The 16,313-nt window shown below is 32.4% G+C and overlaps 1 protein-coding gene and 1 pseudogene across 1 annotated transcript; both read left to right on the plus strand.

Annotated features, from left to right (window-relative positions):
• Positions 1-144: 144 nt before the first annotated feature.
• On the plus strand, positions 145-8,360 carry LOC114388096 (annotated as a pseudogene).
• Positions 8,361-13,926: 5,566 nt separating this feature from the next.
• LOC114387449 (GDSL esterase/lipase At5g45910-like) lies at positions 13,927-16,313 on the plus strand. The gene is made up of 5 exons (XM_028347645.1): positions 13,927-14,325; positions 14,472-14,693; positions 14,797-14,942; positions 15,109-15,382; positions 15,901-16,313. Exons 1-5 carry the CDS (start codon positions 14,076-14,078, stop codon positions 16,131-16,133), a joined length of 1,125 nt encoding a protein of 374 aa, XP_028203446.1. The 5' UTR covers positions 13,927-14,075; the 3' UTR covers positions 16,134-16,313.

Here is a 16,313-nt window from a genome sequence, read left to right on the forward strand (position 1 = left end):
ATATATCTCAAATTTTGACATAAGCCTTTGAATTTTGCAGCTTCTCAAATTATTAGTTTTTCTGATATTCAATGTGATGTTTCCGAACTCAAAAGAGATGACTATAAGATATGGAAGGAGAGAATTCTTCTGCAATTAGGGTGGATGGACATAGACTATGCTAGTAGGAAAGACGAATCACCTGCAATTACTAATGAAAGTAGTCCATCTAATGTTGCGCTATATGAGCGGTGGGAGCGATCCAACTGGCTCAGCGTGATGTTTATTAAGATCAAAATCTCGGCTTGGATACGTGGTTCTGTTAACCAACATGAAAAGGTTCGAGACTTGCTTAAGGTCATTGATGACCAGTTCATCACTTCAGATAAGACTTTAGCAAGCACCCTGATCATGAAGTTTTCCTCTCTTCAGCTCACTAGTGTGAAAGGTGTGCATAAATACATAATAAAAATGTGAGATATTTCAGCTCAACTTAAGAAACTGAAGTTGATATGTCCGAGTCCTTCTTGGTGCACTTCATTTTGAACACCCTTCTGCATGAATATGGATCGTTTAAGATTTCCTACAACACATATAAGGACAAATGGTCTATCAATGAATTAATGACCATGTGTGTTCAGGAAGAAGAAAGGCTTGTAATGAAGATGGGTGAGAGTGCATTGCTGACAACTGCTTATGGAAAGAACAAAGCAACTAAGTCTCAAGCTAATCAGAAGAGGAATGGTAAAATACCACCTCAAGCTGATATTAAGAAGGTAACAAAGTGTTTCTTTTGCAAGAAGAAGTGACACATGAAGAAGAAATGTCCCTGATTCCAAAAATGGCTTGAGAAGAAAGGTAAATCAATCTAATTAGTATGTTATGAATCAAATATGGTTAGTGTTAATATTAACACCTGGTGGATTGATTCTGGATCTACTATTCATATTGCAAATTCTTTACAGGGTATGCAAAACATAAGAAAACTAGTGGGAAGTAAGCAAAACATTTTATCAGGCAATAAGTTAGGCTCACCTATGGAGGCCATTGGAACTTGCATTTTAACCTTAAGTAGTGACTTTATTTTAAAATTAGAAAGGACCTTTTATGTACCTAGTTTTTCTCGAAACTTGATTTTTGTTTCTAGACTTGTACCTTTTGGATATTCCTTTAATTTTAAAGACACATCATTTGAGTTATTTTATAATTCTGAATGTGTTAGGAATGGTATCTTGTCTGATGATCTTTATCTTCTTGGTTTACAAAATTGTGTCACTTATAGTTCAATGCATGTTCTAACTGGTATTAAAAGGTGTAATATTAATGAGAATTTCTCTATGTTATGGCACCGGAGATAAGGACATATCTCCATTGAGAGGATTAAAAGTTTAGTGAAAGATGGGGTACTCAATACTCTAGATTTTGCTGACTTTAAGACTTGTGTAGATTGCATTAAGGGTAAGCAGACCAACATGTTTAAGAAATGTGCTAACAGGAGTTCAAACATATTAAAAATAATTCATACTGATATTTGTTGTCCAGATATGGATGCACGTGGTCAGAAATATTTTATCACCTTTATAGATGATTATTCACGATATATGAATGTTTATTTGCTTCATAAAAAAAATGAAGCATTGGATGCTTTCAAAGTCTTTAAGGCTGAAGTTGAGAATCAATGTGGCAAGCAAATAAAAATAATGAGATCAGATAGAGGTGGAGAATACTATGGTAGATATACACTATGCCTGGTCCTTTTGCAAAGTTTCTTCAAGAACATGATATTGTTGCCTAATACACTATGTCTGGTTCTCCAAATCAGAATGGTGTGGCAGAAAGAAGGAACCAAGCATTATTGGACATGGTGCGGAGTATGTTTAGCAACTCCAATCTTTCTAAATCCTTGTGGGCTGAAGCACTAAAGACGACAATGTATATATTAAATCATGTTCCAACCAAGGTTATCCCAAAGACACCTTTTGAGTTGTTTAAAGGTTGGAAACTGAGTTTGAAACATATGCACGTTTGGGGTTGTCCGTCTGAGGTGAAAATATATAACCCACAAGAGAAGAAATTTGACCCAAGGACTATTAGTGGGTATTTCATTGGATATGCCTAAAGGTCTAAAGGTTATAGGTTTTATTGTCCATATCATATTACTAGGATTGTGGAATCAAGAAATGCCAAGTTTCTTGAAAATGACTTGATTAGTGGGAGTGATCAATTGAGGGACTTAGGTTATGAAATTGATTATATAGAGTCTCAACCTTCCACAAGTGAAAGATTGGTTGTAGTTCAAAGAGATGATGAACAACACATGATTGACATTCCACAAACTATTGCTAATAATCCAGTAGATCAAGTTGATCATCAAATTCCTGAAAATGATGAACAACCAGTTGAACAACATGATCCCCAAGAAAATGTTGATATAACATTAAGGAGGTATACTAGAGTAAGAAAATCAGCTATTCCTAGTGATTATATTGTATATTTGCAAGAATCTGACTATAATATTGGAGTTAAAAATGATCTCGAAACTTTTGATCAAGCCATGAGTTGTAAAAAGTCAAATTTATGGTATGATGCCATGAAGGACGAGATGAATTCCATACAGAGTAACAAAGTTTGGAACCTTATAGAGTTGCCTAATGGGGCAAAGGCCATTGGATGTAAATGGGTCTTTAAGACCAAAAGGGATTCATTAGGCAACATTGAGAGATACAAGACAAGACTTGTTGCTAAGGGATTTACTCAAAAAGAAGGAATCGATTACACAGAGACTTTTTCTCCAATATCTAAGAAAGATTCTCTTCATATTATCTTGGCATTAATTGCTCATTTTGACCTTCAGTTGCAACAAGTGGATGTGAAAACATCTTTTCTTAATGGTGATTTAGAGGAGGAGGTTTATATGAAACAACCTGAAGGCTTCTCCTCTAGTAGTGGTGAGCATTTGGTTTGCAAGCTTAATAAATCTATATATGGTTTAAAACAAGCCTCCCGTCAGTGATACCTTAAGTTTCATGAGATAATTTCTTCATTTGGTTTTGATGAAAACCCCATGGATCAATGCATATACCACAAGATCAGTGAGAGTAAAATATGTTTTCTTGCTTTATATGTAGATGATATTTTACTTGTAGCCAATGATTGGGGTTTGATACATGAGGTGAAACAATTTCTTTCTAAGAATTTTGACATGAAGGATATGGGTGATGCATCTTATGTCATCGGCATTAAGATTCATAGAGATAGACCTCGAGGTATTTTGGGTCTATCACAGGAAACCTATATTAACAAAATTCTAGAGAGATTTCGAATGAAAGATTGTTCACCAAGTGTTGCTCCCATTGTGAAGGGTGATAGGTTTAATTTGAACGAATGTCCAAAGAATGACTTTGAGAGGGAATAGATGAAAAACATTTCTTATGCTTCAGTTGTTGGAAGCCTTATGCACAAGGCCTGACATTGCTTTTGCAATTGGAATCTTAGGAAGATATCAGAGTAATCCAGGTATTGACCACTGGAGAACTACTAAGAAAGTGATGAGGTACTTTCAGGGGACTAAAGATTACATGCTTATATATAGACAGACAGACAATCTAGATGAGATTGGTTATTCAGACTCAGACTTTGCTGGCTGTGTTGACTCTCGTAAATCAACATCTAGGTACATTTTCATGATGACTTGTGGAGCTATTTCATGGAGGCGTGTTAAGCAGACTTGGACTGCTACTTCTACCATAGAAGCTGAGTTTGTCTCTTGTTTTGAGGTTTCATCTCAGGGCTAAAGATAGTTACACTATTTCAAGGCCTTTGAGAATTTTATGCGATAACTCAGCTGCTGTCTTTATGGTTAAGAATAACAAAAGTGAAAGTCGAACATTGACATTAAGTGCTAAGCCATTAGAGAAAGAGTGAAAGACAAGAAAGTGGTCATTGGGCCTATAAACACTGAGTTGATGATTGTTGATCCTTTAACTAAGGACATGCCACTGTTTAAATTTAAGGATCATGTAGAAAGAATGAGACTTGATTCCCCTTTATGATTGTATACTTACATGTTAAAATTGAAACTTTTATATTATGATATTTTCTCATATTTAAGTGCACATTGATTTATTTGAGAAAAATTATGTTTTGAACCAAAAATAAACACTGGGTTTATAAGTTTTATTACCACTTTGAGTATACTGCTTGAGAAATTGAGCATATTATAATACATGGATTATATTACTCATTATAAGAGGAACTATCACTATGATTCGAATATTCATTTCTTAAGAAGAACGAGTATTGAGTCAAAATGTTTGAACCAAGTGGGAAAATATAATAATTTTGGTCTCAACATTTTGAAAAATGAAAAACTCCATCAGTTTTGAAATTGAGAAGCCAAATTGAATGGCTACTAATTGGTGGTAATGATCACTAGTGAGTGATAATGACTATTAAATGCATTCTTGATGGTAGAATGCATATATATATAGCACATATATTTGGTCCGTGAGTTCATCTCTTTCACAATTCATCTGATACACCATCTTGAGAGAAAAAGAGCTTGAAAGAACCAAAACAAAATAACTCTTTCATGACAATAATTGGAGGTATAATTTAATTTTTTGTTTTTTTGTATTTTGTTAATGACCTGTATTTTTTTGTGTAATTTGTAACATCACCCAAGTTTTCACTTAGAAAGAAAAGATAAAAAATTAAGATGAAAAAAAAAAAGAATCGACCATTCAAATATTCAAAATTTAATGAAAAAATAATAGAAGTAGGGGCATAAAATCGAAATAGATATGTAGTATATTTCTGTCTATCAATTTGTTGCAATTGTAACTAGTTGCTGCACCTCACTCTTCAGCTTCGGAGATTCCCTCACTGATACCGGCAACTTGTACTTCATTTCCCCCCGTCAGAGCCCCGATTGCTTGCTCCCTCCCTACGGACACATACCCATTTTCATCGCCCCAACGGACGATGCTCCGACGGACGCCTTATCCTCGATTTCCTCGGTATTCCACAAATTCCACCTTACCCACTTGCTTTTTCTGTCAATTTCTGGGATAATTTTTTTTGTTTTTTTGTGAAGCTGAGTCTCTGGGGCTTCTGTATCTGAAACCGTATCTGGGTTTCAAGAACGGCGCGGTGACACGGTGGAATATTGAGCAGGGTGTGAATTTTGCGGTGGCCAGAGCCATGGCGTTGGACCGCGGTTTCTTTGAAGAAAAGGGGCTCATTGTTGATGTGACCGCAAACTTTTCTCTCTGAGGGTTCAGTTAGATTGTTTCAAGGAATTGCTGCCTTCTCTTTGCAATTCTTCTTCAAGTAAAGTTATCTTTTCTTTCCTCTTGTTTCATTAGGAAGCTAATTAATTAGAAATCACTGTGTCTCTTAAAGTAATTATTACAAAATTCAATATTTTTATTAAAGTTTAAATTTCATACACTGTCTATAAATTTTGTACTCTCAACCAAATAGAAATCTTAGTAGGCATGACTTTTAAGATGGTTATGGTCAAACACAACAAATTTACCATATATGTCAACTGGTGATAGGATAACATCAAGAATTTTCTTACACTATGCAATTATTAAATTTTTGTAATAATTAGTTTAGAAGTCATAATTAAAGTGGTTTTTAATTGATTGATAGTATAAAAACTGCCACTCTATCAAAATTAAGCTTATATAAATAATTACTTTGAATATGATAGTGTATCCAATATTCAGTAGGTCAGTCCAGCTTAGTATTTAAATATTTAAGATTTTCATTCACTTAATTTCCCTTTAGGTATTTATTAGAGTGCATTTCCATTTTCTGGATGATTGAGGGTGTTGCATCCTGTTCTTTTTTCTTTCTCTTAAGCCTCTCTGATTTTTTTTTTTTTTGGATCTTTTGTATCCAGTTCCTTATCTAGCCTAGGCACATCTTATGCTAAGTTTAGTTTTATCATATAATTCTTTTGGCTTCTTCAAAAAAATTAGAGTGATTTTCCATTATAAAAACTTTAAATCCTCTAATCAAGTGTTGTCTATAACTATTCAATGCGTAAGGAGGAAGAGGAAGCAGTTAAATGAATCTTAAAATTTGATAAGCTAGTATTCATTCTCATGCTTTTTTTGCAAATGTTGTTATGTCAGCATGTAGGTACTTCCTACTCCTAGCTATTTCCAATGGCATATGGGATTTTCCTTGTTGGCAGCAAAAAAGTTATTTGCAGCTCCTTATTTATTGTGGGAGAGATTGGATGCAATGATTATGGCTATCCTTTGTCTGAAACAACTGCATTTGGAGATCTCGTGACTTACATACCCCAAGTAATATCTGTAATCACTTCAGCAATCAGGGTAAGAATGTGATTCAATTGTTTAGTAGTAGGCTAGTAGCCATTATGATATCTTTTCAAGTTCAAATTCAATTGTAATTAATGAAACAGTAGTGTTTTCTTGACACCCTTCTATATGGAGTGTAACGTGGATGAAAGAGAAAGGATTGAGGAGAGAAACGAGGAAGAAACAAAAAGTGAGAGACATGATAACAAAAGAGTGAAAGAGAAAGTTGTTATGAATTATGTTCTGGGTATTTATCAAAAGAGTCATGATATTTGGACCTTACTATTTTGGATACCTTATCAACACCCTCTCATTTCTTTCTATCTCTCTTCCTATCACATCATATCACTTGTCATATCTATATTTTTTAATCTTTTTTTCTTCTCTCTCTAGGTTTCAACTGGCATTTGGAGTGTTCAAATATATTTTTATGAGCTTTTACTTATTTCTTGGAGGAAAAAATGTTCATGAAAAATAATGATACTACATCTTAGGATGACTAATGGTTAACTCCAACAAAAGTCCAATTGGTAAAGAATAGACTCATACTCATTTCAAAAAAAGACATGAGTTCAAATGGTGAGTCCCTGAGATCTCACCTAAACTTTTTTTCACACACACAAAAAAAAAAAGACTAATGGCTAACAATTAGGTTACTGCTTCTTGGAAATTATTTTTATATTTAAAAATGCTCTATTTCGTCCATGACAATTTTGTTTTGATGCATTCTTCCAACGTTGATACTGTCATCAGTTTCTTTTGAGAAACCAAGGATTTGTGATTTCTTTTAAGTCATTGGCTAATTATTGGATGGCTTATTAATTTATCCAGGAATTGATTCATTTAGGGGCTGTAATGTTTATGGTTCCTGGAAGTTTACCACTTGGATGTAATTCAGCCTATTTAACAAGTTTTGCGACTATAGACAAAGAGGAGTATGACAGAGCTGGCTGTTTGAAATGGTTAAACACGTTTTATGAATACCACAATGAGCTGCTCCAGATTGAACTAAATCGGCTTCGAGTGCTACATCCTCTTACCAATATCATTTATGCAGATTATTTCAACGCTGCATTGTAGTTTTACAATTCTCCTGAACAATTTGGTAGATCTATCCACTTATCTTTTTTTTTTTTTTCATATCAACGTTTCTCACTTGGAAGTAACAGAAGTGTTCAGTCATATCCATGTGCCATTAGTCGGTAGTACTAATTGTATTTGAATAATTAACATGAGTGAATACAATGGAACTAAATTTCAGGTTGAATTCTTGAGTTCACATTTAATATTTGAACAAAACTTAGATGCAACTCCTCTTGGTGTTGTTTACTATTCAGAATTAGAGTTTTATATTGATGTTTAATGTAAACCTTTATTATGCAAATTACTGTAATAAAACTCTAATTTTGATTGAAGAACAACACCAAAAATACTTAAGGGAATGGATTTTTGTTGTTAGGATATTTGTGATGGTGATCTTTCTATATGTCATTGTAGCATGGCCTCTTGTTCTGGAAGGGTGATACTAGGATTTACTTTAATGTTGTTTTTACAGGGTTTGGTGGAAATGTTCTCAAAGTTTGTTGTGGAGGTGGCGGTCCTTACAATTACAATGAAACGGCCATGTGTGGGGACGCAGGAGTGGTTGCTTGTGATGATGCTTCACAATATGTTAGTTGGGATGGCTATCATTTGACTGAGGCTGCTTATAGATTGATGACCAAAGGTTTATTAGATGGACCATACACCATTCCTAAATTTAATGTCTCGTGTTTCATAGGTGAAACCATCCGAAATTTTAATGACTATGCAATGAAATAGAAATCGATGTAAAATATCCACGTATTTGGTGAGGTTTAAGTAGTACAATATTACTACTAACAGGGTGAATAAATAATGTGCATCGCTTTATGGATGAGGATGTGATAGCATCCAATAAGGTGATTCACTAGCTCGTGCAATTGTATCTGTTTAATGAATGAATAACAGCCTTTTTTAGCAGTCACTATATGTAAAATGATGTTTAATGAAGAATTGAAGATAGTAGTATATGATTGCATGATTTATAGCATAATTAATACTTACTTCAGCTAAGAATTGATATTATTTATTTATTATTTTCAACAATTAGTTTTAATACACTATAACTATTACTCATGCACTACATATTAAAGAAGAAAAGATAATTTTCTAAAGCCAGTGCGAGACATGGCAAAATAATACTGGAGAATATGTAAAAAGAAAGTGTTTTATTAGGTTGGCAACATTTCTCTTATTTTAGTTACACCCATATAAATTTTAGCCACACAAACTTAAAGCCAACACTCCATCGTATCAGAGTATCAGTTTAGACACCAAACTTTATTTTCTGTCATTTTTAAGATTTAAGAAAATATTAGTATATATTAAAATTTTATTAGTCCTCATATTTTCACTGGGTGAAGTGAAAAATACGTAAATAGAGTGAATGTAATTTAATCAAATATAATTATTTTTCTTTAAAATTAAGGACATTTAATAATATTTTTATACTCATACAAAAATCTTAGATGAATGTATATAAACATGGATATAATGGTGATAAAAATCTTCCTTAGAATATGGTATGTTAAGTTTACCAAAGAAAGTGAAGAAAAGAAAAAGAAATAAAATGAGATTTCTTTAATAGTAGAAGAAAATGAAAGAAAGATAAAAAAAAAACTCTTGTTTACTTGTGTAGAAAATGAAAGAAAAAATTGATATGTATATAGAATGACATTTACCCTGCATTAAAAAAAAGAAAAACTGCTAGTCTATACACTAGTAATATGAAGCAGATTTTCATTATTATTTAATTGCAAATATTTATGTATATAGTAGTTTTTTTACTTTTATAATAAATACTTTAAAATTATATGAATATAGATTTTTGATCGATTGTTGATACACTATATTGTCATTAAACTCCTAATTGGAAATAAACAAAAATATCTTTATTTTTATATTAGAAAAAATAACTTTTCTTTTTACGTCCAAAATTAGACTGAACAACTTTGCGGGGAATCCATATTCATTCGTTCTTTCCTTTGTTCCATGCTATTCCATATGTATATTCATTACTTGCTTGCCTACTTTGTAATTTCTGCGTCTGATACATATATTAAGATAGAAACTACACATATCAGCTTATATTCGGACTTGAATTTTCACGTCAAATGACTGTCAATGCGTGTCCGATCCAAACATGCTCTCCACCCTATCAATCTCAAATAATTGTCCCATTGAATTAATCATATATTTGTTAAAAAATTTTATTCCAATAATTAATGTGGGCTAATATTATAAGACAATTGTATTAGTTATTTATCATTAGTGGGATTTTATTTGATGTGATCAAATTAATTGAGTCATCAAATGATATGGAATTAAATGAGCAAATGTCAGTGTTGACCCATTAGGATATAATGAAAATCCTATTAGGTTAACACACTATAAGAAGACTATGATCCCCAATATACTGAGCCGTCACATATAGTCTCTCTTCTCCCCATCTGACGAGTTAGGAAGGTCCTATCAAGGAATAAAGAGATTCTGGTTGAGAAAGAATCATGAAGTCACTGGTTATCTACGGATTCAGATTCCGCTGGATTTGTTGATCAACCATTATGGATCCAGGTATTCCTAAAACTCTTCCGACAATCTAAGGTAATGTGTTCTTAGTGGTTATTGGTATTTTATAAGGATCCCCTAAAATCACAACAAGTGGTATCAGAGCCACCATTACTGTTAAACTATTTGGACTTTTTTTTTTTGCAATAGGCTAGTTTGTAGGAATTGGGTTATTTTTTTTGTTTCGTCAAAAAAAAAAAATGTTGCTTTGTTGTTTACCTGATCATGGTTTCTGACGATTGACTTTTAACGTTATCTAATCGTGTATTGATTTGTTTCACTTCCAACAGATAAGCCTTTGTACTTACCATTGTTCAAGAAACGAATATGATAATTAAATAATGATGTTACTCCTAACATTATTAAAATACAAGACAACACTAAGATTCTCTTTCAAGCACCACCTAAAGTTCAAACTCAATAAACTCAAGAAGTGTCATTAAGAAAATTCACTAGAAAAAGGAAAAACTATAATTTGATATGATTATGTCATATTTTTTTAAGAACATGAATATGACATTAGGTTGACTGAGAAGGTCTAATTAACCTTAGTCAAGTCATGTTATGTTCTAACTCTCAAGTGGATTGATACCATAAATGATGTAATAAAATCGATGGTTGAACATGACATTTGGGATATCATCAAATTGCTTGAAAGTGTGAAACTCATAAGTTGTAGATAAATATCTATAGTTGAAAGGGATTCAATGGGTAATTTTGAGATATATAAAGATTGTCTTTTCGCCAAAAGTTTTATAAAAAGGAAGACATGGATCACAAAGAGACTTTCTCTCTGATTTCTTAGAGAGACTTCCTTAGGACTATAATGACACTATAGATCATTTTGATAATTGTTTTGTATATATGGATGTAAAGATTACGTTTCTAAATGGAAACATTGATGAAACAATTTATCCGGTACAACCAGAAAACTTTGTTTAAGATGATCTAAAGTTTATGGCATGCAAACTAAAGAAATTCATTTATATTTTTAAATAAGTCTCTCGTCTATGGTATTACAAAATCCATTAAGATTGTCTCTTATGGTGTAGAGGTAAATTTGATTGATGATTATGTGTGCTAATTTAGTGGGAGTAAATTTATTATTTTGGTATTATATGTTGATGACATCCTACTATCATCATACAACTTATTGTTGCAAAGTAGTTATATTATAATTTATCATGTATGCTTAAGTTTTTTTTTTTTTATTGTTCTGAAATAATTTTTTTGTGGGAGTCCTAAGGTGATATATGAGTAATCTTGGTATGCAACACTAGCAAGTAATAAAGTGCATTATGCGTTAATTGAAGAGAACAATAAACTATATGTTTTCATATCGAAAGTTTAAAAATTTAGAGATCACTGGGTATTCTGACTTCAATTTTTTTAGAATGTCTTAATAGTAATCACTTCACATAAGGATCCACATTTAACCATGTTGCTGGAGTTAATATTTTGCTATGAGACATCATACTAGAATTTATGATCGATAAATTATTATAACTAGCTTGTCTGTTGTCGCCAACATTAAGTAGAGTCATCAGGTGTTTATTGGAACAATATCTTAGTGGTCTTATTAAGGATTCAACTAAGTAAAAGTTTGTTGATATAAAATATTTGGTTGTTAAATAAAGAATCTAGACAATATAGATTTGTATATAACATATAAGGATTCATTTCATGCTAGCTGATCCACTTACTAGAGTTATGACACTTAAAGTTTTTCATGAGCACAATACCTATATGGGTGTAATTCCTCATAGTACCTTAGTTAAGTGAGAGTCTTACTTATGTTCTATATCTTATGATTTACAAATATTTTGTTGTTTGGATTTTCTGCAAAAATAAAGTTGAAGTTAATCATTTCATTATAAGCTTCTTTTGTTTGCAATATTTATGTTATGCTTGGATTGATCTCTATATAGAATAAAGTTTGGACCAATTAGAAATAGACATGATTGAGATCACATTGCATTTAATTTTCATGTTGCTTATCCATATTGACCTATATCATTCAGTGTACTGATGTGGTCGTCATTGGGAGACAACCAAATCAAATCAAATGATATAGACTTAAATGAGCAGATGTCAGTGTTGACCCATTAGGAGATAATGAGAACCCTATTAGGTTAACACACTATAAGAAGACTATGATCCTTAATAAAACGAGCCGTCACATATAATTTTTCTTCTCCCCATGTGAAGAGTTACGAAAGTCTTATTAAGGAATAAAAAGGTTCTGATTGAGAAAGAATCATGAAGCCACCGATTACTTACGGATTCAGATTACGCTGCATTTGTTGATCCACCATTATGGATCAAGGTATTCCTAAAACTCTTCCTGATAATTTAACATAATGTGTTCTTGGTGGTTATTGGTATTTTATAAAGATCTCCTAAAATTCTAACAATCTTAAGCAGACTAACACAAAATAATGGAATGGTTTTGATATTTTTTTAATAAAATCAAAATATACTACTTTTTTTTTATCACATTACGTTTTATTCTTCAAATGTACTAAAAATATAATAAAATTCTCATGTTGATATTTCTCAGCACTCTACCATATATTAAATATACATTTGACCTTTACTGGATGAATATCACTTTCAACCACAAAAAGATATTGGCTGGCAACAGTTTATTAATGTTGTTTTAGATGTCGGTACACTTGCTAGTGGTTGGGTAATTAAGTTTACAGATGCTCGATTGATAATTATCTCGAGTTTGGTTTGTTTGTGGGCCAATTTTGTCGTTCCCCTCTAACCTCTTCCATGTCCTCCTTGATTTACTACTAATCCATTTTTATGGAATCTGAGATTTTTTTGGTAGTATATTTATGAAATCTGAAATTTAATATTCAAGCAAGAAAAGTTTAATTTATATGCGCTGTAAATAAATAAAAAATATACAAAGAACTAATAAAAATTTATTTATTTATTATTATTATGACTTTTATTGTACTTTATCGTAAAAGTACTGAATAAAATTGTTATACGTAATAATTTGTGTTTAAATAGTAATGCAATTTTTTTTACACTTTACCTGTGTACTAAAATAACTTTTCTTAGTATGAAAAATAAAAACTATAAATATAAATCATTTTATTATACTTGAACTATCTATGTTGAAAGAAAAAATGACTTTTTTAATTGGTTATGTGATCATCAATTTTATTTTAATCTTGACCATCCGTTTCTCATAATAAGAGGAAATTTTACTTATATATCTATATATATATATATATATATATATATATATATATATATATATATATATATATATATATATATAAAATTCTACTAAATGATGTTCTTGATCTGGCTTCCTTAAACCAAATTCTAACTTCGCAGTGTGTTCTTGCGTCTTGACTTAATTGTTTGTGCATGATTTACGCTTTTTTTTATTCATTGAATGTTTTTTGACTTAACTGTTTGTGATTGTGTTCAAGTTAGTAATTTATGACTTGTTTTTTTAAGGAAAAAGATCATAAATCATACAATAAGCAGCATTGCATTGTACAAATTAAATTAAACTTGATAATATATTATTACGGGAATAATCATAGCCAGAAAAGTGAGAGACCTTCAGTGGAGGAAAACAACATTTTGGATCTTAACAACACTGCTGTGACTATAAAAGGCGAGAGCTGCTATTATGCCTGATATGCAATACTAGTATCTTGACTAAAATTCTCAATTAGGGTTAACTACGTGTAATTCCTCTTTAGCAAAAAAATGAACAAAAAAGTGTAACCAGAATCGTATTGTATGTTTAATTCTCAACGGTTATCAATTAATTATTAGTTGTTTTCGTCCTCTACGGTTCACCGTTGATATTAATCAGACCTATAACAATGTCCCAACCAATAAAAACTTCAGTTAAATGCGCACATCTTACAACTACATAAGTGGTTTATATAGTTGACCAAGTATCACACATATCAAACTGAAAGATGAGAAAAAAATGTGAGAATATTTAAAGCTCAACTACATAAGTGGTTTATATAACTCTACCTCGTTATTATTATTTATACTCTACTAATTAATTGTATACGTGTTGTTGTTCAACCATCTTCTGATCTTCATCTTCATAGAATTCAAAGTATGAAGATCTATATTTTGCTAGTCATTACTTCCTTCACATTTGGTTTCCTTGAGAAAGTTGTTTCAAATCCAAGTCCTCGTCCATATAAGGCAATTTTCAACTTGGGTGACTCTCTAAGCGACACTGGCAATTTCCTTGCATCTGGTGCCATTTTATTCCCAGTTATCGGAAAGCCTCCCTATGGTCAAACCTTCTTTAAGCGTGCAACCGGCCGTTGCTCAGATGGACGACTAATGATTGATTTTATAGGTACGTATGCGGTTGATGTGATGTGTAAATATAATCACTATCTCTTCCATGATCTAAAAGGGAGAGAAAATAAAATAAAATTGTAAATATACACATATATAAGCTCATTATATATAGTACTCACTTGTGATAACCTTTGAATGTAGCTGAGGCATACGAATTGCCTTATTTACCACCCTATCTGGCACTTACCAAAGACAAAGACATTCAACGTGGAGTAAATTTTGCCGTTGCTGGAGCCACAGCACTTGATGCAAAATTCTTCATCGAAGCAGGACTTGCAAAATATCTATGGACAAATAATTCATTGAGCATTCAACTTGGCTGGTTTAAGAAACTGAAACCCTCCCTTTGCACCACTAAACAAGGTAACACTGACCACCAAATTAAGGAAACACTTTTTGTATGAAATTTCCAATAATAACACTTGATTTTAACTATTTTGTCCCCTTAATTGCGTACATGTGACAGATTGTGATAGCTACTTCAAACGCTCTCTCTTTCTGGTGGGGGAGATAGGCGGTAATGACTATAACTATGCTGCCATTGCTGGAAATATTACTCAACTTCAAGCTACCGTTCCTCCAGTCGTTGAAGCAATAACAGCGGCCATTAATGTATATCTTACATCAAAATTTTTTTTTTATGGAAAACGTTAATTTATTATTTTTGTTAGAAATGTCACTGCATTAATATCTGTCTCAACACAATTTGTTGATAACATGAATGCAGCATTGTATTCCATCAAGTTCATTCTAATTATTTCCCCCCTTGTTTTGCTAGGAATTGATTGCTGAAGGAGCAAGGGAGCTGTTGGTGCCGGGGAATTTTCCAATTGGATGCTCTGCGCTATACCTAACTTTATTTAGAAGCGAGAACAAGGAGGACTATGATGACAGTGGATGCTTGAAAACTTTCAATGGCTTTGCAGAGTACCATAACAAGGAGCTCAAGCTAGCCTTGGAAACACTAAGGAAAAAGAATCCTCATGCAAGGATACTGTATGCTGACTATTATGGTGCTGCCAAACGTTTCTTCCATGCTCCAGGACACCATGGTTAGCTCTTAGTTTGCTGTCCAGTGTTTCTATATCTGTATTAATTATAATATGGTACTAAATTTAAGAATTTTGATACCGAAGTTTAGAAAATCTCTCTCCTTTGATGTGTTTGTCCAAAAAATTACTTTCAAAACCCTTACATTTCTCTAGATATATACCATAGCAACTTTCTTTTTATTTTTCCTTCTTATGGCTCATTATGGGACTATGAGATAATGGGAAGCATACTTGAACAGCTTGTAAAACAGTGTGTGGATTAACTAGGCATGGGTGTTTCTGGTTTAACCAGAGTATCAAGTTCAAGATTGCCTACGGTAAATGATACTTGTGGTCTAGAAAAAAAAAACTTGAACAACTTGTTTGAATGCAATAGATTTATCAATTAAATTATTTATGGTGTGTTTTATTTTTGAAAATATATATGTTCATTACTATTGTTGTTGGATTCGGTAGGAGAAATTTCTTTTCTAATTATTAAACTCACCTAAATTCGTATACCTTGATTGCATGTGCAGGGTTTACTAATGGGGCGTTGAGAGCATGCTGTGGTGGAGGTGGACCCTACAATTTCAACATTTCCGCAAGGTGTGGTCACACAGGTTCAAAAGCATGTGCAGATCCATCCACATATGCAAACTGGGATGGAATTCATTTGACAGAAGCAGCTTATAGGTACATCGCCAAAGGCCTAATTTACGGTCCATTCTCATATCCTCCCCTCAAGATCTCTCCCAACAAGATAGCCTAGTGTTGGTGCTATATATCAGCAAATTTTCTCGCTGCATCGGGAAAAAAATCTATAACAGTGACCTACTAATAATGATTATGATGAGAACATTTTGGTTGTGGATTTCACATAATAAATTTTTGTTTAACATGAAAGATTTGTGGGTGAGAAGAGAAAGCTGTCCATTTTTTAGTGGCTTAA

The sequence above is a fragment of the Glycine soja genome, chromosome 15, assembly GCF_004193775.1.
Source record: "Glycine soja cultivar W05 chromosome 15, ASM419377v2, whole genome shotgun sequence".
Lineage (NCBI taxonomy): Eukaryota > Viridiplantae > Streptophyta > Magnoliopsida > Fabales > Fabaceae > Glycine > Glycine soja.

Bases quoted from the DNA above. Each gene is read 5' to 3' on its own strand.
- LOC114387449 (XM_028347645.1), top strand. From the start codon at position 14,076: ATGAAGATCTATATTTTGCTAGTCATTACTTCCTTCACATTTGGTTTC. The intron at 14,694-14,796 runs GTAACACTGACC...TACATGTGACAG, and splicing joins CCTTTGCACCACTAAACAAG to ATTGTGATAGCTACTTCAAA. The intron at 15,383-15,900 runs GTTAGCTCTTAG...TTGCATGTGCAG, and splicing joins CCATGCTCCAGGACACCATG to GGTTTACTAATGGGGCGTTG.